Raw genomic sequence first — 26,992 nt, forward strand, 5'->3', positions numbered from 1 at the left:
CCCCCCCCCCTCTCTCTCTCTCCCTCTCCTCTCCACCCCTTCTCTCCTTTCCCTTCTTTTCCTCTCTACCTCTCGAATTGTTTCATTAGCCCTGCTCCTCGCGGGAGAACATCCCTCCGAGTGACGATTTTCACACGCGAACGAATCGTCCGCGCGGCGGAGAGATATCGCTCGCGAGAGGTCGGTCGCGCGAAACGCGCGTTAGATCGGAACGGCCCGAGTGGTGGTGCGAGCGCCGGGCCGATGCAGATGAGGTGCGCGCAGGTACCCTTCCGGTCGCGCGCAGAGCCCGGTGTAATTACCTCTTTAAAAAAAACGCAATCTGAATGCAAATCCGTGGCAGCTGCGACCCGGAGCGCTTTCGGCATTTCCACCTACAACTATAGCCTCCTCTCCCCTGCCCCCTCCCCGTGACTCTCTCCCCTTCCCATGCCTTTTTTTCCGCGCTCCCTTCACCCACTCGCGGCCATAAAGCTCTGGCCCGGACGTGCGACCGTTAATTAAAACTTTACTTCCTGCTTTCGGTTTAACGAACACAAAAAAAGAATGTCCAGCCCGCGCGACCGATGAGGCGGATGTGTGTGCTTTTCGCGGGCGATTTTGCGCGCTAAAAGCCGTGAGCCCGGCCGCGATAATCTCCGACGGCGCGGGACCACTCCGGGAGAATCCCATGGGAAAGGCGTTACGTAACGCGCGAGTAATGGTGCGAGAAAATCGCCGTGCTGCAGTCGCGCAAAAACTTGTGTCCGACGAATGGTGAGTCTCGCGTGATTTCTCCGCGTCAAGATGCGCTGTCGATTTCAACTGCCGCGGAGATCTTCTCACTGAAAATTCTGCCGAGTTCCCCGCCGTCGATTTTTCTCGCGAAACCCGCGAGAGAACGGAACGGAAGCCCGAGAAGGAAACGACGAATCGGCGAGCTCTGCAAAAAAAAAAATTCGAAACAAAGTCCTCGCGACCCGAGGGGTTCATCGAGAGGGCGAAACACGGACTACTACGGAGGTATGAAGAAATTCAGCGCGCTATGAGAACCAGAGGGATGGTTTACGCGGCGCGGCGTCGCGACGTCGTCGTCGTCGTCGTTGGTGGCGGCGGCGGCGGCCTGTCAGACTGCACCGTCGGTGGCAGCTGGCCGTCGCGTCGCCCTTGGAATTTCCACGTAAATAAAATCTCCGGGAGAGCACGGTGCCTCTCGAACGCGAGAGGACGACGGCGGACGTAAAAAGGAGAAAGAGGCGGAAAGAACGGAGGGAGAGAAAGGGAAAAAGCGACGCGGCAGACACGTCGAGGACAACGACGACGACGACGACGATGCCGTCGCCGCCGCCGCCGAGGCGTTCGTTACGTTCGCATCGTCTCACGCCTCGGCGCATCCCCGACGTCGACGTCGAGATTCACCCGGTCGCAGCGGCGTAACGACGTGCACGACACCCCCTGTGTATGCACAGTGTCGTCGTGTACGTGCGCATCCGTGTGTGTGCGAGGCAGGACGAAACGGGGTGAGACGAAGCGAGGCGAGGCGAAGCGAAGCGAAGCGAGGCGGCAGCCTCTCGCGTAGCTCTCATGGCGCAGCAAGACGGCGATGTAATTGAAAACGAGACTCGGAGTAACTGCGATCGCTTTTTCATTACGCCGGCAATTAAAAGATACGCAGACACGCGGAACTGTTGTTTGCTCTGTCGTAGTAGTGCAAACTACATCGCGACTAATGATGACTTGTAATTTTCTTTGCCACACCTCCCAGTAAACACCAACTATTAGGGACGTAACATCAATGTTAGAGTTTCCCATTCAACATCGTAAATGTAAAATATGGTGTTACATGACAGTTATATCGTTGAGTGGGAAATTATATAACGTAGACTTAGTTACTATTAATTAATTTGGTTCTCTTTCCTCTTTGCGTGCCAGATGAAATATATACATGCTCCAAGAAGCGAGTAGCTATTAACAATTGAGGAAACACCGGAGTCGAAATCTTACCGACAAAGTGCTGATTTCTTTTTGCAAAGTTCATATTGCATCGGCCGCATGGAACTGCAATTGCTCTTACACAATACGCGCGGGAATGAATTGGAGCATTACGCAATATAAAAGCGATAAAAGCGATAAAAAATTTCAAAGCTGACGTTTGCGTACACTGAACGCGAATTTGCAGAAAAACTTCCTTTTCTTTCAGAAAAATTTCAAAGAACATTGCTGTACTTCCACATTCAAATTTAAAAGTTTCGAAAAAATTTGCAGACAGATTTCTACGTACATATGTGGCTAAGTATAGTGAAACAAAGCAACACACATTTAAATATGATATATTTGAGCCATTTTATTACTCTTGAAAGTAATCGACTGTGGTTGATCAATTTACTTGCGGCTTATGACTAATAATTTATTGTGGATAATTGTTTAATAATTTATTGGTCCATAAGACCTGTACGCACAAGAAGTACGAAAACGATAGCGCATGATTGTGTTAATGACGATCGTTCCTACATGTTATTGACACTTTTGGAATTCATCAACCACTCCAATATTCTTCCTAAGAGAGCATTAATTAGCAATTGCCCCAATCTGCTCATATATGGGGATTATGGCGCTGAGAACATTGATGAGAGATTGTGCGTAAAGCCCATGTCAGACTACTGACTGCCGACTGCGATTGCCGATTCTTAATGGACTAATCATAGTGAAGTGGCCTCACCGTGATCGGTCCACTAATAGTCAGCACTCGGCAGTCAGACCAGTCTGTTCAGTCGGCAGTCTGATACGAACTTAAAGGTAAGCTGTCGTTTATGGTAATATCGTTTTGTAGCGCATCGAGGCTCCTACGTGCGAGGAGGTAATGGAGGAAACGAATTGAATGGAGATTAGGGGAGCTGAGGCATTGTTTCGCGATCTGCAGGCGATCGACCGCCGCGGCGCACGTGGGCTCACACGATATTTTATTGCTTGTGTTCGCAGTGGTGGCTCAGGCATACAAAGTCGACGTGGAGGTGACGGGAGGCGCGTCGAGGGGATGCACGGCGATATTGCGCTGCATCATACCCAGCTACGTGAAAGATTTGGTGCGCGTCGTGGCCTGGCTGCACGAGCCCTCGTCCCACATATATCCTTCGCTGCAAGGAGGTAAATACTTCTCTGATCCACGAGTGTTTCAGGTGCGTGTGTGTGTGTGTGTGTGTGCGCGCGCGCGCGCGCGCGTCACGGAAACGCAGGGATTTTCACGCTCATTGCGCGCGCCTCGTAAAGAGGCTAACTAGGGAAACCGGATGAAAAACTCTGAATGCATAACGCTCTTTACCGCACGCGCGCACACGAGAGATTTCCGCGGCGACGTGAATCATCTCGCGCGGAAAAGATTACCCGCGAGATAAATTCGCTGCGATTTCGCAACGAGATACGCGTAAGGATTAAGTCGCACTGCGCGACGCTGAAGCGACGGTAAAGCACGTGCTGCGATTATTTCGCGCGCACCACGAAATCCCGCAGTAAAGAGAGAGAGAGAGAGAGAGAGAGAGAGAGAGCTCTCGCAGTATTTTCTTCGGAGAAACTAGAATTCCAATGATCCTTCCGGCTTTAGATACGCAGATTTATTATTTCTCGGCTTTTCTGGTGTATCATTTGTTATATCTCAATGCATTATTGCTTGATATCTTTTATCTTGTTTCTATATTCAAAAATTTACTGCGTTAGTGAACGTCATTCAGCATTGAACAAAAGCAAATTCCAGCAACTCCTCCGACAACGATACGTAAATTTATTATTTTTCATACGGAAAGAAAAGTTTGGAAATTTGATTTTCATCAAATTTCTGACGAAGCATAAACGAATTAAAAATTCAAAGTTATCGGAATTCTGTTGACCAGATTTCTGGTTTTAAGCAGACTCCTGATAACTTAAACCAAAATTTTTCTGTTCGTTGATATTTCACTAGAGAGATATTTAATCCAACCGAACGTTTTTTTCTATACGGCTTCTGGTACGTCATTTTATTTCGATGTATTACTCGATTAGATATTTTATCTTGCTTTTTTATTGGAAATATATATTTCGTCGTTAATGAACTTTATTCAGCATAAACTTCATCTGACAATACGCGATTAATAAACGTCACTCAGCATTGAACAGAAAATAATTCGAATAAATTCTCTCTTGAGCACCGATATATCTTGTATGTATAAAATGCTTGTGCGCTTATCTGCCTCTTTAACCAATAATTCTTACTTCCGCGGATGCACATATTTGAGTTTCGCTCTATTCGGCATAAACGGATTCTGTCGATCAAAATTTCGTTAATTTAGTTGCCCTCGCGATCGACGAAGACGACATTATGAAGCCTGAGAAATATTCCGGGCTCGCGGGTGCAGTAACGGAAGCGATGAAGAAAGAAAAATTATACGTCGGTGAGACACAGTGCAGTGCCCGCGATTTTCACGTGTTCGTTGGTTGGTACGCGCACGACTGTGTCACACTCGGCCGCCATTGCTTACGAGGACTAAAATTTAATATCCGCCGCGGACGCCCGGGCTGAAATTTAATATCCACAATAATGCGGCGTCTCCTTCCGCGTGGGGGATGCGAGTCGAGATTGTCGGGGACGCCGACCTCTCGCCGAGAGAGGGAAAGAGAGAGAGAGAGAGAGAGAGAGGAAGGGGGAGGGGGAGAGAGAGAGAGCATCGGTTCATTAGTAGCTCGCGCAGATTAATCAGATTTACCGTAAACGCGGGTCCGTTCCGAGAAAATTGCGTAGACGAGCGCGGGAGGAGCACGCAGTGTACACCAGTTACACGCCTCCGCGTTTTTGCGTTTCGTGATTTGATTAGCGGCCGTAATTAGCTATCGGTAAATTAGAATACTGATTACAGAATGAGCCACTTGTACCTGTCATGTGTGATGGACTCGACATGGCACAAAGTTTTTTTTAACGAAAATTGATTACAATAATTGGCCGTAATCATGCAAGTATGATCTAACCTACAAAAATATAATTTTCGAGTTTTTGTTTATCAGTGGGTAGTCCATATGTGAGAGGAAAAAGATCCAAGACTTACCTTAATTAAAGTTGGTCAAGAAACAGTTTCTATTTTCTACCAGTTGCGCCACTTTTATTAGTTGAGTCTTTTTCACTTTTTTTCAGGATTAAGTTTATCAATGGATACCTTTGAAGAGAAGAAAGTTGATCGTTTGAACGATTGCAAAAAGTCTCATTGCTGTTTGCCTCCTTCTTAAATCATGCATTAAATTTTCATCTTCATTCCTTTCGGAACGTACTTCATGTAGGTTGGATCGTTCTTTGTTGATCCATCAGAGGCGCTTTTGGGAATCGACACGACATTCCTTTTCTCATTTTTCCGGTCTCGCGCGTGACGCGCTTGTGCGAAGCGCAAGAAGCGAGAGAATCGCAAGATTTCCTCCCGCTCGAGTCTGTGATTTAAACGCTACCTCTTATCGGGAAAGGTATCATATTACGCCCTTCCGCGGATACAATAACCGACGCGTCGTATTGCACGTTTTTCCATGCGGCCACACTGGTCGCGATTGTGTGTTGATATCAGTTCGGACGTAATTCGCCGACATATACATAGCGCCGCCAACTCATGTACGCGCGATATGTATGTATATACACGCGTCCCCGTCTATCGTGAATGGAGCCGCGCGCGGCTATAGGCTCCCCCTCGAATGTAATACCTAGACTACACAGAGACCATTCGGTCCACCTGACTTGGCGGACAATCTATCGGGAAGGCGGCCTTATCGCAGCCGCTCTTAGCTGCTCTAATGTCTCACGAGCGAGCTCGCATTCAGCCGTGTGTGTGAGTTATATATATACTATGTACGGCCACCATATACACCGCCTTGGCACGCCGATACAGCGCGAAGTTTCTTTCGTACGTCGACAAGAAAACGCCTCTTCATTGTCGACGTTGTGACTTGGTTGCTCGGCCGGTTGAGTGTACACCAGACTACATTGATGCAATTTCACTTCGAAAAATCGAATCGTCCACTTAGGCGTACAAATCTAAATATTCGTGCATCGTGATTGTGGATCGTTCAAGCAACGCTGCTCCAAAGCAGCGATCTGTCACCATATGTCGCTTCACATTAACCTATATAACGCGAAATATGAACGAGTAGCAGATTAAATGTTTATCAGGGTCTGACATATGATTAATAAACTGATTTATATCTCTTAAAATCTGATAAATGTCAATTAAAAACATGACGTAGAGAATGTCCATCAGAAACATCTTAAGATCTTATATATCTGTGTGCTCTTTTGAAAAAAGTGTCAATGTGAACCAAAAAGAAATATAATGACCCAAATAAACTTGGTCAAAAATTGTGATCAATGTATTCAACCAAGCGAACGTTTGAATCTTCAGTCTCGAAGCAATTGTATCTTCTCCTTCCTTTATTAAAAAATTTACCTTAAACAAGAATAGCGAGAACTAAAGACTTAAAATATTCGCCAATGAATTAAGCACAGCCAGTTATGTGTGTCGAGCACATGTCAGACAAGCTCTTTAATTTTCAAGACCGAAAATACTTCAATATTTCCTTTAATAAAAACTTGATATCGCCCAATATGATTCGTCGAAGGAGGAACGCGAAAATAACTCTTGGGAAGTCAGAAATCGATACTTCGATCTGTGACGCTCTCACGTGTCGAGCGTCATACATATGTGCGAGACATGTATATGCAAAATACTCTGATATCCATCTATCCTTATCTTTATTTGGCCCCGGATATCTTCTATCGCCACCTAGAGCAAAAATACTCTGATATTTATCGTACAGCTACACGCTCGGTATTCCACACGTGTGCGACGCAAGTAGGACGAAGCAGCGATCGTGTAAGTAGCGCGTGACCTAATCGCGAATTAGGGATTTCCCGCGCGGGGATCTCGAAAAGACTCGAGTTTGCCGGGCGAGCTTTGCGACTGTTTAGGATAATTGTGGTCGTTAAGTGTTGGCCGGGCTTATCTAAGGAAACTCTGAGCTTAGTCCAAGCGAGGAAGTACGCGATCGGGGCGAGACGCGGTTCCCTCTTCCTGTCCTCCTCCCTTTCCCTTCACTACCTACGTCACGTAGATCGGACAAGGGGAAACGCGGGAATTAACGTAATTATCGTTAGGCGGGTGCGGCCGAAAATATCGTAATCCGGCAAGCGGCTTTATCGCGGTCGTTAAAGATAACCAAGCGACGCGGTGTTATCGGGAAACGTTGATCCCAATTATTAGAGGCGCGCATTCGTTATGAATAATACGGTGGGATTAGGAAGTCATGTATTATTCATGCAGTCTAGATGGAGCGAGCGTCGTCGCGGTGAGTCTCGCGATCAATCGATCGAACGATTGATCGATCGACTGGTCGATCGTCGCGAAAGAAACGAAAATGCCGAATCTGTTGCATGATAGATCAATGAAAAAGAACTCGAACGGCGAGAAGTCACATAGTTTGTGATTTACTCGCGAGGCGACGAAACACACATCGAACAAATCCACGGAAATTTCTCGTCGGTCGCGACAATGGCTGCGTTCAACGAAAGAAGCTGCTTTGTAACCGTTGCAAAATTCGTGGATTTGATTGGGGCACGCTTTTGATCTCAGCTGAATCCAGAGCAATCACAAATCAGACTCACGACATTTTACAACAATTGCAAGGCCACTTTCTCTGCTGAAAGATGTCTGTTGTTAGCGTGTCATAATTATGAATAATTCTAGATAGTAAACTATGAGAAATAGGAATTTTTACACAAAATTAAATTGAAATGAAAAAGAAAGCAAAAACTCGAAGACATCATATTACATCCAAAAATTATACAAACATATGAAACAAACCAACTTTCTTTGCAACATTTCTTGCTCGACTAATTTATGTAATCTTATCGGATCATCTTTCAAAAATGTTATCGTCACGTACAAAACGTCTCGTTCAAAATATTTGTTTATTCATTGAAAGTTTATGAATAGAAATTAATGACTTTAATTTTTAATTTCTTTTCATTTTGAACAAATTTTATCACTTTTTATAGTTTATTATCTGAAATTATTCATAATTCTGACAGAGCTAACGACGTCAGTACAATTATGAATAATTTCAGATGATAAACTATGAGAAATAGCACTTCTTATACAAAATTGCCATTTTTCATAGTTTATCATCGAAAACTATTTATAATTCTGACAGACGCTGACGGCAGACATCGTTAGCGTACTGTACCAACAATTGTCGGTAGATGTGTACGGAATAGCGACCTAGATTCGCGTTCGTATCTTTATTTTTCGTTGGGAACGTAGAATTCAACGAAAGACTGCGTCTCGAAGTTTCGGGATAAAATATCTAAACCTCGAGAGTCGACAGAAAATGCCGCTTTTACTATTATATGGGTTAGCCATGGCGTCCTGTATATCATGGGACGCCTTTCGATACGTTTGACATTTTACGACTGCTCTCGATCGTTGCATTTTCTAGACGGCAAGTTCCACCTGCTTCCCACGGGAGAGCTTCTGGTGCACAGCCTCGAGTTCAACGACCAGCTGAACGGCTACAAATGCCGCACGATGCACCGTCTCACGAGACAAGTGGTCGTTAGCTCCGCGGCCAACATTAGGATAGCAGGTGAGTCACGGTTGCCGATAACTTTCGAAGGAGATGCACATTTGGCTGGAAACGCTGTGACGCGCCGAGTTTTCTGCATTCTGCTTCACAGATCACAGAGGCGTAATGCCTCCCGTGATACTCGAAAATTCCGGCGTCGTTCACGTCGCCCAGGACGAATCGACGTCGTTAGTCTGCGTGGCGCAAGCCTGCCCTTCGCCTGAATATCGGTAAGTGTGTTTGCGGAAATATTTTGCGTCTACACACACACGCGCGCGCGCGCGTGAGGAGAAAAAAAGAGAGAAACGAAAATACAAATAAGAACAAAAATGCCAAGCAGAGATACTAAACAATCTATATGAGCTGTTTAAAAATTGAATATCCAAATTTCGCATTCTTTTCCACTATTAAAAGAGATATTAAGTTTAATATTTCTCAGAATTTTTCAGATTTCCTCCAAAAACTACAAGCATATTATTTAAGAAACTTTCGCAAAATTAATCCCCAAAAATACGTTTTATTTTCAGAACGTCACATTTTGATTTGATTCCTTAAGAGTTAATTGAACGCACGCACGCTAACGAGAAAGGAAGAGAATCTCTAAGACCGGTTTTTGGCATCCTCTGAAATTAAACCAAAAATATCAGAAACGTTATATTTTTGTAAGATATTGTAAGATATTGAAATAAAATGATTTTAGTCTAAACGGACATATTTTGGTGCCCGTTTATACTATAATTGTAATTGATCCCATTTTTACCACCAAAGCTCTTGTGTCACCTATCATCTCCTTACATTTGTGCGCGCACGCGCGCTCAAAACTACGAAAACACTATTTATGTAGATATTTAGCAATATACGTTTCTTTAAAAATTATACTGCCCTATAGTGTTTTCGCAGTATCGAGCGCGCGCGCACATACACACACAAATGTAAGGAGATATGTAGGTGACATAAGAGCGTTGGTGATAAATATGGGATTAATTAGAATTATAGTATATAAGCAGGCACCAAAATATATTTGTTTAGAATGAAATCACTTTATTTCAACAGTTCTTACAAAAATATAACGTTTCTGATATTTTTGGATCAATTTCAGAGGGTGCCAAAAACCGACCTTAGGGACCCTCCTCCTTTACTTTCTTCGCTCTCTATAGTCGCGTAGAGTACATACGCGCGTATGCATGTCACAGTGACGGCACCGATAATTAACACAGTCGGACGCGCGACAGAAGAGGACCGGTTCCTGCTTCACGCTTCTACAACGGTCTCGCACGTCGAGTCAGGGTGCCCCGAAAATCGAGCGCGCGCGCGACGCCCATTGACCGCGGCGAGCGCGTGACGTAGTACTACGGCTAGTGTAAGCGCTACCGGGACCGCGTAGCGCTCTTCCGCGAGTCGCGCGCGTAGTGCTAGGTCAGTTACGAGCCGCGCGCCAGGTCAGTTACGCGGCACGCGCGGCGCGAAGGGGAGGGGTTGTCACGCGCCACGAGAGTCAGCTGATCGCCGCGCGCGCGACCATAGTCGGTTGTCGCGGTCTCGCGCGAGCGGCGGCCTTAGTCCCCCGACTCGAGATGGCGCTCGCTATCGCTGCAGCGAGTAGAAGGCGGAGAGACGCCGCGAATATTCTCGCGTCCCGTATTTTACTTCTGTTGCCGTTATTATCCATACCTGGAGAAACATTTGCGTGCAGAGTATCGTGTATTAATGTCGCGATTTTCAGTGAATATATATTAATGTCGTATGATATTCGGTGAAGAAACATTACGGCGAGGCGTGTGTCCTCTTATCCTGCGGAAAAGAGATACTGTCCGCCAAAAACTCTTTCATTTTCGCCAAAGTTTGGGCAAGATTTTTCATGAATTTCTTCCCGAATCACGTTGTAAATTTGAATTTTATGCGTAAGTAAATCCGCAATTTTACAATTGAAAAATTAGCTTAGGAGCAAATGTTTCTCCGGCTTTTCAGTGCTATTATTTCGAAGATATCGTGGAAGATTTTACGATAAAAACAGCTCGGCGTTCCCCGGGCGATTTTCAGCGAGGCCCCGGCGTAGGAAATCGCATTTCAGCGTATCACTCGTGGTTAAAATTCGCGCGTTAAAATTCCGACGTGTTCTGGCTCTCGAATATTGAAATGAAAATACGTACGTACGTACGTTTCGTGGAAGGTAAATGGAAAATAGTACGTCGTGTGTTACAACGCAAATACGTACGTTCGCCATCAGAATCACCGTCGTTTTAAATAACGTACATCGTTGTTGAGAGAAGGAAGGAGGGAGAAGGAGAGAAAGGGAGAGAAATAGAGAGAGAGAGAGAAAGAGAGAGAGGGAGGGAGAGTAAGAACTCGTGTAACAGGGATGTAACAAGAGAAAAACGACACATCGCGCGTCCCACAGCTTTTCCCATTATAAAGTAATCTCGCGGAAAAGTGAGGCGAGAGATCGTCGCTCGTTACCCACGCGCCGAGAACGGGATTTGTTCGCTGCCGCCGTTGCCGCGTCAAGAGAAGAGAAAGAGGGAAAGGAAGAAAGAGAAGGAGAGGAAAGAGGTACGTTCCACTACTACGTCTACTTACCGTCCCTCGAACACATCTCGCGCCAGTTGACACAAAGACTCATACGAATGCCTTTGTGCGCGGGAAATCGACGCTCGAAGGACGACCAAGCGCGCGCGCGCGCGCACCTATCGTTTCACGCGCGACGCTTCTTTGAACGGTTCTGCGACCCGGCTGTGATATCCGTCAACGGAATGGCTGAGAGGATAGCAAATTGCGGTGGTGTTGCGCGGGGAGCATCTCAATCCTTTCCTTTAATCCCCCCTCCTCGGAGAAATTACGATCGAGCCTCGTGGGACGGACGGGGCTGATGCGAAGGAGAGAAAGGCGGATGATACTCAGCGAGAGATGAAGGAGGAAAAAGGCGAAGACGAGCGTCGAAGTGCTCGACGAGAGCGACCACGAGGATAGGCGGAGTTAGACGAGAGAGAGAGAGAGAGAGAGAGAGAGAGAGAGAGAGAGAGACAAGAGAGCACGATTTTGACCGAGGAAAAGTGGGAGCACTCGATCGTGAAGCCTCGCGAGGGTGGCACAATCGGAAGCTCTCCATGTCGCTCGAGCCGAGAGAAAGAGACTCGTTCGCCGGCGACTCCGCGTTTTCCGTTCCGCGGGTGTTCCTCGCCTCTCCACGGCTACAATCGAACGCCGTACTTTATCTCCTCGCCACTTTGCAGAACGGAGAATTTGACAAACGGCCCTTCGCCGCTCCCTCCCCTGCCGGCTTTGTACACGCGCGCGCGCGCACGTGGCAAGTCGCCGGCGCTCGATACACGATACGTTACGTCTCTCTTGCCACGGCTAGAAATACTTGCACATTTGTCACATAAACAGAATCGGTTTGCGCCGGTCTATACGCAATAGAAGTCGCCCTACGCCGAGAGACGGAAGGAGGAGTCAGCATAATAGAAAAGCAGAATGATGAAGGGCTCTTGCGGAGATCGTTCAACTCGCACAAGAGGTAAAATAACGAGAAGAAAGGGATAAAGAGAGAGAGAGAGCGGAAAAGGAACGCGAAATCGCAGCATTATAGAGCCTGCAATTAGAATTCGCAATAAAAATACATCATGTATAACGCTGAAAGAATGTTTCGTGAAAAAATACAGCACGAAAGGCTGAAGTAATCTACATCCTGGAATGCGGAATGAAAGACATTTTCCTCCTTCTTTTCCTCCCGTCGTCTCTCTGTCTTATTTTTTTTTTTTTTTGTTCTTTCGCCGACGAGAGACCACGAATATAGCCCGACAAATGCTCGACGGAATGAAAATTTATTGGCAATATCGCGACACGGGCGGGCGGAGCCGGCCGTAGCTCTTCTATGAAAAATACATTCGCGTAATACGTTTCAAGTTGGCCGCCCCCGTCGGCAGCGGCGGCGGCGGGATCGATTGTCTTCTCGTGGACCGAAACGCGTGTATCGTGCTGCACGGCATGGCACAGGCCCCGTGAAATACTACCCCGTTATTAAGAGTTGCGGGGCGCGCGCGGCCACCTCCGCCGTCGAGGAATACATTATACGAATTTATATGCGCGTTCGTATGCGTATAGAGACGTCGTAAATTTGTCGCAGGATACACATATATCCGGTCACGATGTACAGTAACATCTAAAGACCCTTGAACCAGAGACCGGTCATGAAGTAGCGCGTCTTGATTAGCCCGCCATGTTTTGCCAACTCCCGCTCATGTTCGAATCATACACTGAGAGAAGAAAATGGTCGATCTAATTAAAATTATAATTATCAGACGATTAGTCAATGAAGCAGTAGTTTCAATTTCATATCTCATAAGAAGAAGAAAATCTAATACACAAAATACTGATAATTGGGGTTACAAGTTTCACAATACGGTAACGCCATGGGCACGTGTGAACGCGTCAGAGCAAGCTATATGTCGAAGAATGAAATGGTGAATATTTTATTTTCTCCCTCGTATAGTTTTGACAAAACCACTCTTGCATGGCCAGTCTCTGAATAGGATCAGTTTGGGACTGCGAGCGCTTCGACATAAAGAAAGATTGTGATGGATCTGTACGGCACTTCGAAGCGTTTACAGCATCAAATGAATCGTGCCCTCAGATTCTAGTAACATCCGGTCGCGCACGCGCGCGCTCACGATAAGCGGCTGATCGCGAGAGACTTCTAGAGGAGGAAGGGAAGAGGCGCAGGGCAAATCGCGACAGTGAATAAGATTCTCGCGCGAAACCGTGGGATATATTGAATTCCCGTGAACGGGTGCGCAACTTCTAAGCACTTTTACGACTTTTTTGTGGCGTGCGCGTGCGCACAGTTCCAAACTTTTCTATCTCCTAACGATCCAACTACCATCGTCCCGCAACTTCGCGGCTGAATCTTTTGCGCGAGCATACAAATTCCGTACGCCCCGAAGCGTCGCGCTCCCCCGTCCAAAGATCTTAACATGCTATTAAGCGGAAACAACTCACCCGTAACTCCCATTCGGTTTTATCGGTCAAGATTTCTCGCGAGATTCCTGCGACGCGTCGGCAAACTTACCTTGGTCGGACGTCCGGCGAGGTATCTCGGCAGATTGAGAACGCGCGAAGGGGAGAACGTGGTAGAGAGAGAAGAAGAGAGAGAGAGAGAGAGAGAGAGAGAAAGAGCTAGGTAGGCCCCCGAGCGATCAAGCCCCGGAAGTCCAAACGTGTCGCGATCGGGAACTGTCAGTGAGTCTGTAGAGAGTGGCAGCGAGAGGATCCCGGGGATAAACGTTGCTGCGGATGTCGGCCCCGACGTCGTTTCTAGGTCGACGTATCCGAAAAGCCAGCGAAATTGAACCGCTTCCCTCCCGGCCCCCTCCCCATCTTCCTCGCCGCCTCTTTGCCAACTGCTTTGCCCTTCGATGAAAAATTATTCGTCAACGAGGCGAAGTGCGAGAGACAGAAGGGGAACACGAATGACAAAGTGACAGAGAACAACGGTGAATGAGAGGGAGGTGGGAGTAGAGGGGAACTGGCCGATTTGGAGATTGTATCGGTCGCATTCTCTTCTCAAAGACGTGAGCCCGATCGCGTCGCAATCGGCCCCGTGGAGAATCGATTATGCGGCAGACTTGACGAGCGTCGTGAACCAATGCGATAGAATATTCAGGTGCGAGATCGATAAGAGCGACAATAGAATTCGTGTTACGATATAAGCGGCGACACGTGGTATCTTCCTTTTTGTAGTATCTCTGGCTCCGGTCTCTCCTCGTAGATTCACGTTTACGACTTCTACGTGTGTGTGTGTGTGTGTGGGCGGCTGGTACATATAGCACTCGATAATTTCCATTGATCGCTGATTAGAAAACCTTTTCCCTCTATATCTCGACTTTTCAATCGGATTATTCATGAAGTTGCCTCTTAAAAAAAATGGCTATTTCGAACGAGAGTTCGAAGAGCTCTCGCAAAGAATAGACACCGACGTGAATACACCGAGAAAAAAGCACTTTCATTTGTGGGATATAAAATTAATTTTTGTGAGGATAATGAGTCTACATTTGTAAAAATTTGTCTGGATATAAAGTACTTCTACAAATAAACTTTATATTCCGCGAATTAATCTTCAAATCTTATTTTCTCAGCAATTTTTGTGCAGCAAATTTTGTTATATTAAAAGCACTCTCGACATTTTCGCTTCCAGGTGGTACGCACAAACCGGTGCGGAACCGATGCTGGTACTCTCCGGGCCCCGAACCCGTCTGCTCGGCTCGGTATTGGCTATCGAGGCGGTGACGTTAGAAGACAGCGGGGTTTACCGTTGCTCCGCTTCCAATCCTGGTGGCGAGGCGAGCGCTGAGATCAGGTAACGATCAGGATACAATTGATCGAAAATTTCGTCGAAGAATCAGTTGATTGTTAATTTCCATTATCGCGCTTACCACACGGAAAAACAAAGTTTGCACTTTGCAAACAAAGTTGTCACTTAGGCAAGGAAGCTTTCAAAAGAAGTTTAATAAACAAATGTAATATCAGCGAAGCAAAATATGCTAAGTTGCAGATACTACGGAGAATATAGCCCAGCTTCACCAACTTGTAGCTGTTGCGTCCGCACGAGCGATTTTGGGTTGGTCACTTTAACCAAGCTCTGGTTAAACTAACCGTTTTAGTAAGCTTGTAAGATTCCAACTGGAACTGATGTTGAAGAAAAAAATGAAAAGAGTGAGTAGTTATAAATGTAGATTAGTAACGCTATTAGGTTAAGCATAAAAGAGCACGTCCTAATCAAATTTTCTATCATATTGGGACATGCATTTTCATGTTTAGCTGTAGCGTTATCAGTCCACATTCATCACTCTTCACTTTCAATTTAGATTTTCATTTTTCCTCCAACAGCAACTTCAACTGGAATCCTGCAAAGTTATTAAAACCGGAGGTTGGTAAAAGTGGCCCTAATTAAAACAGAATTCTGGCAGCCTCAGTTGGAATTTTCTGGATTCGTTCATATTTCACTAGAAATTGATTTATCTAATTAAATTTTTTCCGCATATTATCTCGTTCTCTCCAAGAGACACATCACTCACGTCGCCTCACGCCTTCGCGGTAACGTCGCCGCGACCCGCGTCGTTCGATCTCGCCGCATGATAAAGCATGCTTCGTACGATGTAATACGTGAACGTTTTTATCGTGATCCCTCAGGTTAATCGTGACGGCGCCTCTTCACGTGGAAGTGACGCCTCCGTTGCTAAGCGTTCACCTGGGCGGCAACGCCGAGTTCAGATGCGAGGTCGGCACGCATCCGCAAGCCGGGCCGCACTTTATCACGTGGTACAAGGACGGTCGGCAACTTCCAGGGACAGGGAGGCAATCGGAATTGTTAAGGCTCAACGGGATCGGCCGGGAGGATCGCGGCATGTATCAGTGCATTGTACGACGGTCGGAGGGCGATACAGCTCAAGCGTCGGCGGAACTTCAACTGGGTGGTACGTAAATATTTCCCTCGGGCCGCGCCTTCCCGTATCATGATTTCCTCCATTCGATATCCCCGGAATACTTGGCGAGCTCGAATTTTCGAGTGAACGCAACCTGTCGCGGAGCAGACATGTCGAGGTCGGCAAAACGCACATTCGACGTAACGTTGAACAATCCGAAGTGGCTGTCTCTCAGCTCGATAGATAGATAAATTTATCATGCTCTCCGGAAACATTCCTCTCGAGTGCAGTTAGCTAAACGGTCAACGAGAAAAGCAAGCATGCAATATTTACAACAAAAAGAAGTGCAAACACACAAGCATAATTTAATTAGGCAGGAATGGTTGACGGTACGCGTAAGGTGAAAACACCCCGACCTACTCCATTCTTATTGCTTTGGTCTTTAAATATGAATATTTAAAGACCAAAGCATAAAGAATAATTTAAACTTTTAACGTAGAATGTCTTATATTTAGTCCTTCTCTGTGTACAGTATTTAATGTGCTTTTTGTGGGCACATAATGATTACGCAGAGGCACAAGATGGCAGGATGATTATGTGTGCGATTTTGCGGATGAATATTATAAGAAATAAGATAGAGTGCTCTGATCGCACGACTGCGACATCATCCCCCGAGATTCCGCATAATAAAGGAGACGTTTGCTAGGGAGACTCGGAGCCTCGCGTCAGGACATTGACCCGCGTCTTTCTCTTCGCTGGTCTCTCTCTCTCTCTCTCTCGCTCTGTCGCGGTCTCTCTCGCTGTCTATCGTCCTCGCGTCATCCTCGAAAAGCGCCGTCAAAGGTGCCCGGGTGAGAGAGAAGACACTGGAGCGCCGATCGGCAGGCCGCGTTATACCTATCGAATTACACAGAACTCGATTACTCGGCAAAGAGGCGGCGTCCGCGTGCCGAGCTGCCGGCTGAGGGGTGGAGGACCCGGCGCACTTTGAAGTGGAGAGGTCTTCTTTTGCAGCGCTTTACCTCGTTTCGCAGCTACGCCGTCAGCACCCCCGGCACACACCCCTGTCCTCTGCGCCGTGTTCTTCCGCACCGCGGCGGCGGCGGAGAAACTTGGGGAAGGGGGAAAGGACGTTCATCCTCTCCGCAGCATCGAGCGCGGGCGAGGACGACGGCGGGAACGGATTCCTCCGCGGAATTAGCTGACGCGGGTTCGCCCTCTCGCGCGCCACCGCAAAAAAAAATTCGCGACAGCTCTAATTACGGAGATATTTAACGTCGGGAATCAAGGGGCTGCCGCGAATTAAGCACGTCACCGCGAGAAACCGAGCGGAACTTTGTTTGTCAGTTGGCTCCCGGAGCGGGTCACGCTCCGGCGGAGATTTAATTCGGGGGAGTTCCCAAGCCGTCGCGGGCGCGGAACGGCGTCGGAAAATATGCACAAAAGAAGCCGCGACGAGCGTCCGTTCCGCGGGCCGCATCTCGTCGAAGGATCAATCGTTAATAGTTGATAACGCGCGGCGCATCAGGCTCGGACACCCCGTATATCTAGACCAGGCTTGCGGGTGGTGGTGTGTGGGTGGCGCGGCAGGGTAGCCAGGCAGAGAGGAGGGCCTTTGAAACAACAATGAAGTTAGCGTCTCTCGCTCGTCAGCGTCAGTAATGCACGGAATTTACGTCAAAGAGAATTCGAGCGAGCGAGTGCCGACGGCTGCAGGGACATCCCGGCGGGCGCGAGCGAGACAAAGCGATCGCCGATGCAATTTCGCCGCGCGAGGACAACCGGCAGGAGGAAAACGACGGGCCCGACCCGACGCGCCGCACAGTCCGGCCGGGACGGCGCGGACGGCTGCAGAAAAAGTCATTTCCGAGGCCGGAGAGAGAAAGAGAGAGAAGGGTAGAGAGAATGAGAGAGAAAGGGGAAGAGAGAAGGAGATAGACAGATAAATAGATAGATAGATAGAGAAAAAGAGAGACCATGCACCTCGGCGAATTGTGCGAAATGCATTCCTCCCCTCCCCCCCTCTCGCGAAATATTCAAGCACCATTCGCTCGTAAAATCTCTTCGCTCGGCGTAGCCACGCACGATTGGTCGACGGCCTTCATGTATATTTGACGGTTCCGACATTCCGCGATTAGCTTTATCGATTCGATCGCCGTGTTGTTGGCCGCGTGTCTGTTTAGGGAGTAGCCAGAAACGGCTGATTTGCGCGGTACGCGATTTAACGGCGACGCTACTGTTCATCCTAGGGGATTGTAGTCGCGCGGAGATAAAATCGGCAGCGGTTGATTATCGGTCAATGCCGGGCGAGCGAGCGGAGTACGCGAATGAAAAGAAGCAACTTCTATTTCGCGCTTTGATACAAGTGCTCGGTAATACCGGGCAGGAGCAGCGCGGACCTCGTGTGCATCGCCGGGGAAGCGCGTGAAACGTTCTGTCCGCTGCAATTGCGAGCGCCAACGCTTTTGCGCCGAGTTTCTATGGTAGTGCGCGACAGAATGGAGAACGGCAGAAAAGTCATTTCCTCGAGCGAACAGAACTGCCAAATTACTCAAAATGAATTCCGCGTGTTCCGTGCCAGATGCGGGGCCGGCGGCGGCGCTCAGAGAACGCGTTTTTGCCAATTCGCGGGCTAACCAGCACGAGTGCTTTAATTTGCCGTTTTTATGCACCGTTCGCCGGGAATGGAATCGTCGCATGTACGGGCGAACGACGAGAATCTGTAAACGGCAATGCGCGCAACATAGAAATCCAATCGCTCTCTGTGCTGATCATCAATCTTTCACGAGCGTGTCGCGAGAAGGGGATCCAGAAACGTCCCGATACCGTTATCCTCGCGGCTTAATTATGCATAGACGTGCCGCACCGCGCGTACATCTTCCATCATTTTGGCTTCGACAACTCGCGCGGCTTCTAGTATATTCAGATATCGAGACAATGGAGAAAGACGTAGGATCTCGACGTCGGTGTACGTGCGCGTCATAGACATAATATCTAGACCTAGTTCCTACACTACTCCTGTAATCAAAATGTGTCAGAAAGTAGAAAGAGAAGGCTGCTGTACAGTAGGTCGCAAGACGGTTTAGACACAATGAACTTCAGAGTTAATGGTCTAATAAGAGAACGAAGAGACCCTCAAGTAAGAAACTTGCGAACTTCAGTCATTCGCAAGAATATGACGTCCTCAGGACGCGGCTTGATGTTTGTATGTTTTTGCAAGTATAAATATAAAATTTATATATATATATATAACGTGCAAATTACTAATAACACAGGCCCACAATTTTAAAAAAGTTGTCTGTGCTGGGGGTCTGACTAGGTGTACTATACGTATTTTGGGCTGCTGAATCCAAATCCGGTGTCAGATTTGCTCCATCACCCTTGAGTTTCCCGGAAAATCGAGGAAATCGTGAAAAGGAGCAGATATCCAGATTTTTACGGAGACATGTATTCAAGAAAAATTCTAGAGTGACGAATAACCCCATAATACATTATGTACTTCAACATGGAAAACGAATCATTCTACACATGCCCTTACGGGGCAGTTGTCATCGTCTCCAACATCCTCTGAAGCAGCAGGATTTATCTGATCGACGATCATATATTGTAGAATTGATATTTCGAATAGAAAAAAGATTCCATCTCGTGGACAATAACATGAATGTGACCATGATAGGGCACGCACAGATTTTCTAATCTGTGCGATATTAAAGGATTGATGGGTGAACTAAAACCGAATATGTATGATGGTATATGGGTTATTGGGTTGTTCTAGTCATCAAATGTTGAAGTACATAATGTATTTTCAACGTTGGTTGTGGAGTTATAGGGTTACTCGTCACTCTAGAATTTTCCTTGAATACATGTCTCCGTAAAAACCTGGATATTTGCTCCTTTTTACGATTTCCTCGATTTTCCGGGAAACTCAAGGGTGATGGAGCAAATCTGACACTGGATTCAGCAGCCAAAAATACGTATAGTACACCTAGTCAAATCCCCAGCACAGACAACTTTTATTAAATTGTGAGCCTGTGTAATTTTAGATAACATTAATTAAATGTTATATTAGAATATTGTTATTTCATATGATAGAGTTTTGATAAATTTTCGGAATTCACTTGGGATTTATTCTTACCACGTTTGTACGCATTCGTAGAATCGTATTCATAGGCATTAATACAGAAGAAGGTTGCCTCTATCATGTTTATCAGTCACAATATTTAGTCACAATTAGTTGCCTAAGAAGTCGTAACTTCGAAATTTTAAAATATAAGGCATCTAGCCCCGGTCTTCGTCTGTGGTGCGCGTTTCCACGTCGGCGGTGCAGGTGTCGCGAGCAGCCACCACCTCGCGCGTTGTCGTTGGCAATGCCGGCGGTCATTATCACCATCGCTTAAAATTCCGTTTCATCCACCGGAGATGGAAGAGAAGCGCGCGATGTCGTGGCTTAGGTGGCACGCAGGGAGCTGATGATGATCGCCGGCAGGCATCGGAGACGACATTCATCGATTTGCGCACGCTTTCGCGAGCACGAGAGAGGAGCCGCCGAGGATCTGCCATTTATACAGGCACGACATCGTTTTCTTCCCACTCTTCTTCGGGGGTGGCGGCGGCGGCGGCGGAGATCCGCCACTCTCTTCTCGCCTCGCGACAACAGGGCTCTCTTTTTTAATGACGGCGGAATCGATACTTTTAATTACGAGCAGCTACGCTCCGCCGTCCGTTCGATCTCGCGCCACGACAGATCCGCATCAGCATAGCCGGCGTCGTCTCCTCTCCTGCACTCTTTTCTCTTTTCGCCGCCGCCACCGTCTCGCGAATCAATCGTACTCTACTCCGTGTTGGCGGTTGGTGGTTGGAATGTCGACGAAGAAAAAAGAAATATCCGCTTCCGCGACGGCGAACCCATTGTCTTTCGTATAGCGATGGGCGCGTTGGGCGTGGCGGCTTTCAGGATCAGGATATCGCCCTCGTACGCGAGAAGGCTCGCCTTCTTCTTTCCGCGACGCGCTCGTAACCCTTCGTTTAGCCCCGCAGCACTCGCGTTTTATTGTCGGGTTGCGGCACTCGCGTGGATTACACCGGTAATCCACGGTATGATCCGCGTTTTCATTGCAGGAATAAATACAAATATCCGAGGATATAAAATATACCCCCCTACCCCTTCTAACACTCCATCTATCTTTAAATTCCGAGTTCGGAGTCCGCACTTAGAAAAAGTTTCGCTATTCCAGATAGAATTCTAAGGGCCGGTTTTTCCAACCTCTTGCTAAGCTAACTAACAGTTAACTCATACGTCTTTGTTTCTACTTTAAATTAGATAGAAACAGACATAAGATTTAACTGTTAGTTAGCAAGAGGTTGGATAAACCGACCCTAAATGTCACAGTTAAAACTTATCCCCGTCTTTTGTATCTACTAGAAAATTGTGATACGTGGAATTTACAGCGTTCTAGCAATATCTGTAAGCAAGTTTAGACGGGTGGATTACACATTCGTTTGTCTCTCGTTTCGCTAATCTTTTTCTCTACCACAATTAAGTTTTACAAGAAGTGTGACTGGTTGTAATCTGAATGGTCGTTATAGAGAGACTTTTTTGCTCAATTTCACAAGTACTCGAGAGAGAAATTCTGTCTCTGCCCTCTATATCGATCGAATGCAAAACACATGCGATATCTCGGTTTTTGCTGGTCTATTCGTCTTGATTAACTTTCCGTATCTAGATAGTGATTCCGCTGTGTGAGGGCGCAGCGCCATTTTTTTGAGTGCGAGCAGCGAGCTCCATCCGCGCCTTAATTATCTCCCCGCGTCGTGGCGGCGTACAAAAATTACGCTTCCATCTCGGCGGGCGATCGGCGCCAGGTGTTTTCCCGCTTTAACGGCTTCGATTAACGATAACGCCCAGCGACATAAATTCGCTCGCCTACGCGTAATTAAGCTCGCCTTACACGTTTCAGACGCTCCGCCCGTGCTGCTATACTCGTTCATCGAGCAGACGCTCCAGCCAGGACCAGCCGTGTCCTTAAAATGTTCCGCCGCGGGAAACCCTACACCTCAGGTATCGTGGGCGCTGGACGGTTTTCCCTTACCGACTAATGGAAGGTAAGCTCGCCCTAGTTCTCCCCCAAAAAGCCCGCATTCTGCCGATATTCGCCATTCGAGACTGATATCTCGTAATTCACCGGCGTAACTAATGGTCATGCGGCGCGGGTAAAAAGGAAAAGAGGAAAAGAAGGAAAGGGAGTGGGGACAAGCGGGAGAAGAAGGAAGGGAAAGGGTGTGTCGGTGTCGTCGTCGTCTGCGCGGATGGTGGCATTGAGTTATGTCGAGAGCGCGTGGCCAACATGTCGCGCGTTATACTTCATTTTCTTTTAGCACGCCGGACGCCGCCTTTACGACGCGCTACTATTAACGTCGTCGCGACGCGGCAGCAACGCGAGAAGGATGAGAATTGTCGAGGTGGGCCTGCCTAAAGCAAAGGGTGCAGCCAACAGCGCAGTACGTCGAACGCGAGGCGCGCCCTAAACGTCAGTTACCGTCGCCGTCGCCGTAATTGAACCGTAATTCCTGACATTCGCGATCGTATTCACGCGCGTGAGCAGTTCCGCACGCGCAATATCCGAGGTGAGGAACAAGAATATTTATCGCGAGTACCGACGTACGTATGCACGTTAGCGCATATACGGCAGCAGAGGAGAAGGCAAGGGAAGAGGCGGGGAAGAGAAGAGAAGAGCGACCACATCGTACGTTGGACACGTACCTAGGAGAAAGCCCGTCAACTTCTACTACGAGGTACTGCGCGTATAGCTTAACGACCGATCGGCATAAAGGACCATCCAGCACACGGACCTTACCGCACATATCCCGTTTTATCACCCGGCTTTCTGCCCTGCCGCTCGTTTTCCCGCTGGACGTCGTTTCCCGCTGCTATAGTTGCCATTCGCGACGATCTCCGATCGAGATGGAACGTGACAAATTCTAGACAATTCCCGGCTCTCGCGACTTCCTCACCCGCGGAAGAATATAATTTTATTCTTAGCGGAATCCTCGGAATCCCAGAGGGATTCTTACTCTCGTATATAGTCTCGAGAGAACTCATATAAAACTAAAAGGAAAATATTCTAAGCACGACACTCTTGAGGCACAATACGCGAAGTAAACTTGGCGTAAGTTGGAGTAAGAAATAAAAATAATCTATTTCGCTTACGTTCCTCCATGCTACAGCTCGCTTTTACACCGGAAGTTATCTTCCTTACTTTCTCACATATCCTTAATATCTCACATCTAGATCAGTTTCGTTATGACTGCAAGACTATTTTTTCTCAATGCGAATAATCATCACGAAAGAATGTTTTGTTAGTCCACATAGAATTCTAAATGTCACAGTTGGAACTTATCGCTGTTTTCTGCTAGAACATTATCTATGAGGTGCGTAAAACGTATATAGCATTGCAGATCAATTTACGTACAGATCAATATGACAGGTTGCCTATGCGTTTCGTTGGCAGACGCACGTAGTAGTGCGCGATCTGAGCAGATCTTGGCCGAATGTTCACTTGGAACTTCATAGAAAAGGAAGCGCGCTGAGATCACGCATAATTGCGTGCGTCTGCCAGCGAAACGGATAGACAACCAGTTGTAGTGACCTGTATGTAAGTGCAGCATACTTGTGTTACAACAAACGTGCTACAGCAGCAGCGTTCTAGCTATATTTGCAAGCAAACTTAGACCCCGTTACTAATTATTAATCCAACCTTGACGCAGAGACACTTTCTTGCTCCATTTTACGAATATTTCAAGTAGAAATTCCGTCTCCATCATCTGTATCGATGGAATACAACACATATATCGCAGAGTTTGCATTTATATCCATTATTAGCTAATTTTTTATATCTAAATATTTTCCTAAGTGATTTCCTCTTGATTCAAGGGGAAAATATTAAAATAACATCCAGTAAATTTCAGATTAATAGTCCATTTCATTGAAAGAGGAATACTCATTCAATGAAAGTTTTCGCTTAGAAAATGGAATTGCAGAAAATATCTTGTAACTAGAAATCTTTTTTTCTTTTTTCGCTTGCCGGCTTTCTCTTCCTCCTCTTTCTTTCTTTCTCTTTCTCTCTCTCTTTTTCTTTCTGCCTTTCTTTCTGTCGCGAAATTCACGAGACCGCCGCGCCGGTTTGGCGGCCGTCTGGGTACGTCAGATCGATAAAGGGAGATGGAAACGCGAAGTGGCCCTCGCGAAAAGTTTACACGTATCTTTTTAGGTTCTCGACTTTTATCGTGCTCTCTTTTATCACGCTGCCGTATCCGCGCTGTCGCGCTACCGACGGATTATTACTCAGGTCGCTATCACGTATCGCCGGACAGTAGAACAACGTCTCCTTCTTTCTCTCTCTTCCTCGGAAGATGTATGCGCGCGGGGTATCTCGCGGAATTTCAAATTTGCAATTTGAAATTCGACGAACACCGACGGATCGTTTAACCGACGACACCCCCGCTGATTGCTTGCGCAAGATTCGTCATCGGCCAGTACGTGACGGTGCACGGCGACGTGATATCTCACGTCAACATAAGCCACGTGATGGTGGAGGACGGAGGCGAATACTCCTGCACCGCGGAAAATCGCGCGGGAAAGGTGACACATGCTGCGCGGCTGAATGTTTACGGTACGTAACTTCCGCTAATTATTCCCATCTGTGTGTGTGTATAATGTGAAATAAATTATAATTAATTTCATACATGCGCGCGTCGGCGCCAGTGAGGTCGGCCCCCGAAATTGACGTCGCGTCATTCTGGCGCCCCTCTAGATTTTTAATCGGGCTAGACCCATCGGCGCGAGCAGCCGATCATCAATTACGATGATCGTGTAAACCAACGTAATTATAGGAGCTCTTTTCCTCTCTCTATCTCTCTTTCGAAGCAAAAGCGCATATACTGTATTTGATTGTCACGTGGTTTGTAGCGCGCAGCAGTGTGCAAGCACTTAGAATCGACAATTCCATTAATGGACACGCCTGAAAAAGCGCGACATGTGTAAAACAGGAAAAGACACTTAACAAAAAATCGCGTCACGCGGCTTGTTTTCCAACCGGTTCGCTCATTCGTCGAGCCCGGCACGCGCTGAAAAGCCACGCAAAAGGAGAAAATACGGAATTTCCCGTTCAGGACTGCCGTACATACGTCTCATCCCGAAAGTGACCGCGGTCGCCGGCGAAACTTTGCGTTTGAAGTGTCCGGTGGCCGGATATCCGATTGATGAGATCAAGTGGGAGCGGGCGAATCGCGAATTACCGGACGACCTGCGGCAGAAGGTGCTGTTGGACGGCACTCTGATGATCAGCAGCGTGCAGAAGAAGGGCGACGCCGGCGTGTACACCTGCTGGGCGCGAAACAAGCAAGGCCACAGCGCCAGGCGCTCCGGCGACGTCGCCGTGATCGGTAAGGCCTTCACTTTCGGTTCCTCCTGATAACGAATGTCGCAGATGAGGATGATGGCCAATTTCTCGCGCGACCCACGAGGATGCCGATCAACCGCGGTGCTCACGTATACCAGGAGACGGCACGACGACAACAACGACGACGACGGGCTACGTCGTCAACTCAAGAGGGCAAACCGGAGAACACTTGGTCGAGTCCGCTCGTTGGGGAACGAGGGACGAAAACGAGGTCAAAATAGGCTCGGGAAGGATGATTGCGGGAGGGAGGGAGAGAGGGAGGGAGGGAGGGTGGGAGAGTGGAAGGGGAACGTTGGGGACGGCGGTAAATAATTTCTAGGATGACGCGGGAGGAGGCAGAGACACGCCATGTTACCAACCGCCGTGTCCTATGTATGACCCACGCGCTCACGAGCTGTCTCGTTGTTATTATTCCAGTTCCTCCCAAAATTAGCCCGTTCACGGCAGATCGCGACCTGCACCTCGGCGAGCGCACCACCCTGACGTGCTCGGTGACCAGGGGCGATTTGCCGCTGTCCATCACGTGGCTCAAGGACGGACGCTCGATGGGGCCGTCGGAGCGCGTGACTGTCACCAATATGGACCAGTACAATAGCATACTGATGATTGAAAGTTTATCTCCAGATCACAACGGCAACTACTCGTGCGTGGCCCGTAACGTGGCCGCAGAGGTATCGCACACGCAGCGGCTTGTGGTTCATGGTAATCCTCCTCTAGGCCCCCTTCAATTTTGCCCGACGACCGCCTGACCGCCCGAGTTTTGCGTGCGTGTGTGTGTCCGTTGCGTGCGTGCGAAATACGACGGCCGGTCTCGGCGATGGGCTGCGCGTCGCTCGCGCTCAGACAAGTCGCTTGGCCGACCATCACCGGCCAACGGTCCCGCGAGAAATCTGTCGAAATCCGCGCCGAATAGTCATCCAGCCATCCGAATGAACCATTCGCTCGAGCCGGGACCTCAAAAGATGCGCGCAGAGTTGAATCACGTGGACGACGAAGCGTTATATCCGCGGCCCTCGAGCGAGACCCCGTCGACCTTTCGTCGCCAAGGAACGTAGAGACTTGGCGACTTGTAATTAAAGATTGCTCACGCTTAGCGTGACTCTTCCTTATGCACGATACCCGCCTCTACCTCTCCCACACGTCCTCGAAGGGAAGCCGCACTACTATCGGCTTCTCGAGAGCGACGCCGCGCGTTTCCTCCCGCGCGTCCAGTCGTTTGACGATCTCCCGCGATCCGCGGACGCCTTCCACTTTGAGAGGGCACACGTTCGCTCCAATTTTCTTGAGGATGATGTATATATAGTCCCGTGCCCTTTAGGAGAGAATTGTAAGACACAAAATGCGCGATCGGTGATCGGGTATATCTCGGAGGAAACGCCGCGGTAGCTTCGGAAAAAATGAACGAACGCTCGCTCTTGCGTTGGAAAGGATCGGATGCTGCGCGCAAGTGTGCGATGCCAAACTATGTGTACAAGGTGTGAGGGCGTCAGGGGCAGGTCCGCGGCGGGGCCACCCTCT

At 47.9% G+C, this 26,992-nt stretch overlaps 1 protein-coding gene across 12 annotated transcripts in view; it reads left to right on the top strand.

Annotated features, from left to right (window-relative positions):
- The window catches only part of LOC116851404 (Down syndrome cell adhesion molecule-like protein Dscam2), a 137,143-nt gene that overhangs the window by 89,969 nt on the left and 20,182 nt on the right, over positions 1–26,992 (top strand). For 9 of the 12 annotated variants that reach the window (XR_004379579.1, XR_004379580.1, XM_032830750.1 and 6 more), the window contains exons 3-11: positions 2,959–3,123; positions 8,473–8,619; positions 8,711–8,828; positions 14,789–14,950; positions 15,784–16,067; positions 21,974–22,118; positions 24,534–24,685; positions 25,185–25,457; positions 25,892–26,176. Coding sequence is in view for 10 of the 12 variants with exons in the window: in XM_032830750.1 (XP_032686641.1) it covers positions 2,959–3,123; positions 8,473–8,619; positions 8,711–8,828; positions 14,789–14,950; positions 15,784–16,067; positions 21,974–22,118; positions 24,534–24,685; positions 25,185–25,457; positions 25,892–26,176 (1,731 nt within the window). In the remaining 2 variants the exon portion in view is untranslated. The remainder of the gene's footprint in view (positions 1–2,958; positions 3,124–8,472; positions 8,620–8,710; positions 8,829–14,788; positions 14,951–15,783; positions 16,068–21,973; positions 22,119–24,533; positions 24,686–25,184; positions 25,458–25,891; positions 26,177–26,992) is intronic. The other 3 variants (XM_032830753.1, XM_032830755.1, XM_032830759.1) reach the window with 1 other exon arrangement.

Source organism: Odontomachus brunneus, unplaced genomic scaffold, assembly GCF_010583005.1.
Source record: "Odontomachus brunneus isolate Ranch 3 - 2012 unplaced genomic scaffold, Obru_v1 Obru_scaffold_175, whole genome shotgun sequence".
NCBI classification, from domain to species: domain Eukaryota; kingdom Metazoa; phylum Arthropoda; class Insecta; order Hymenoptera; family Formicidae; genus Odontomachus; species Odontomachus brunneus.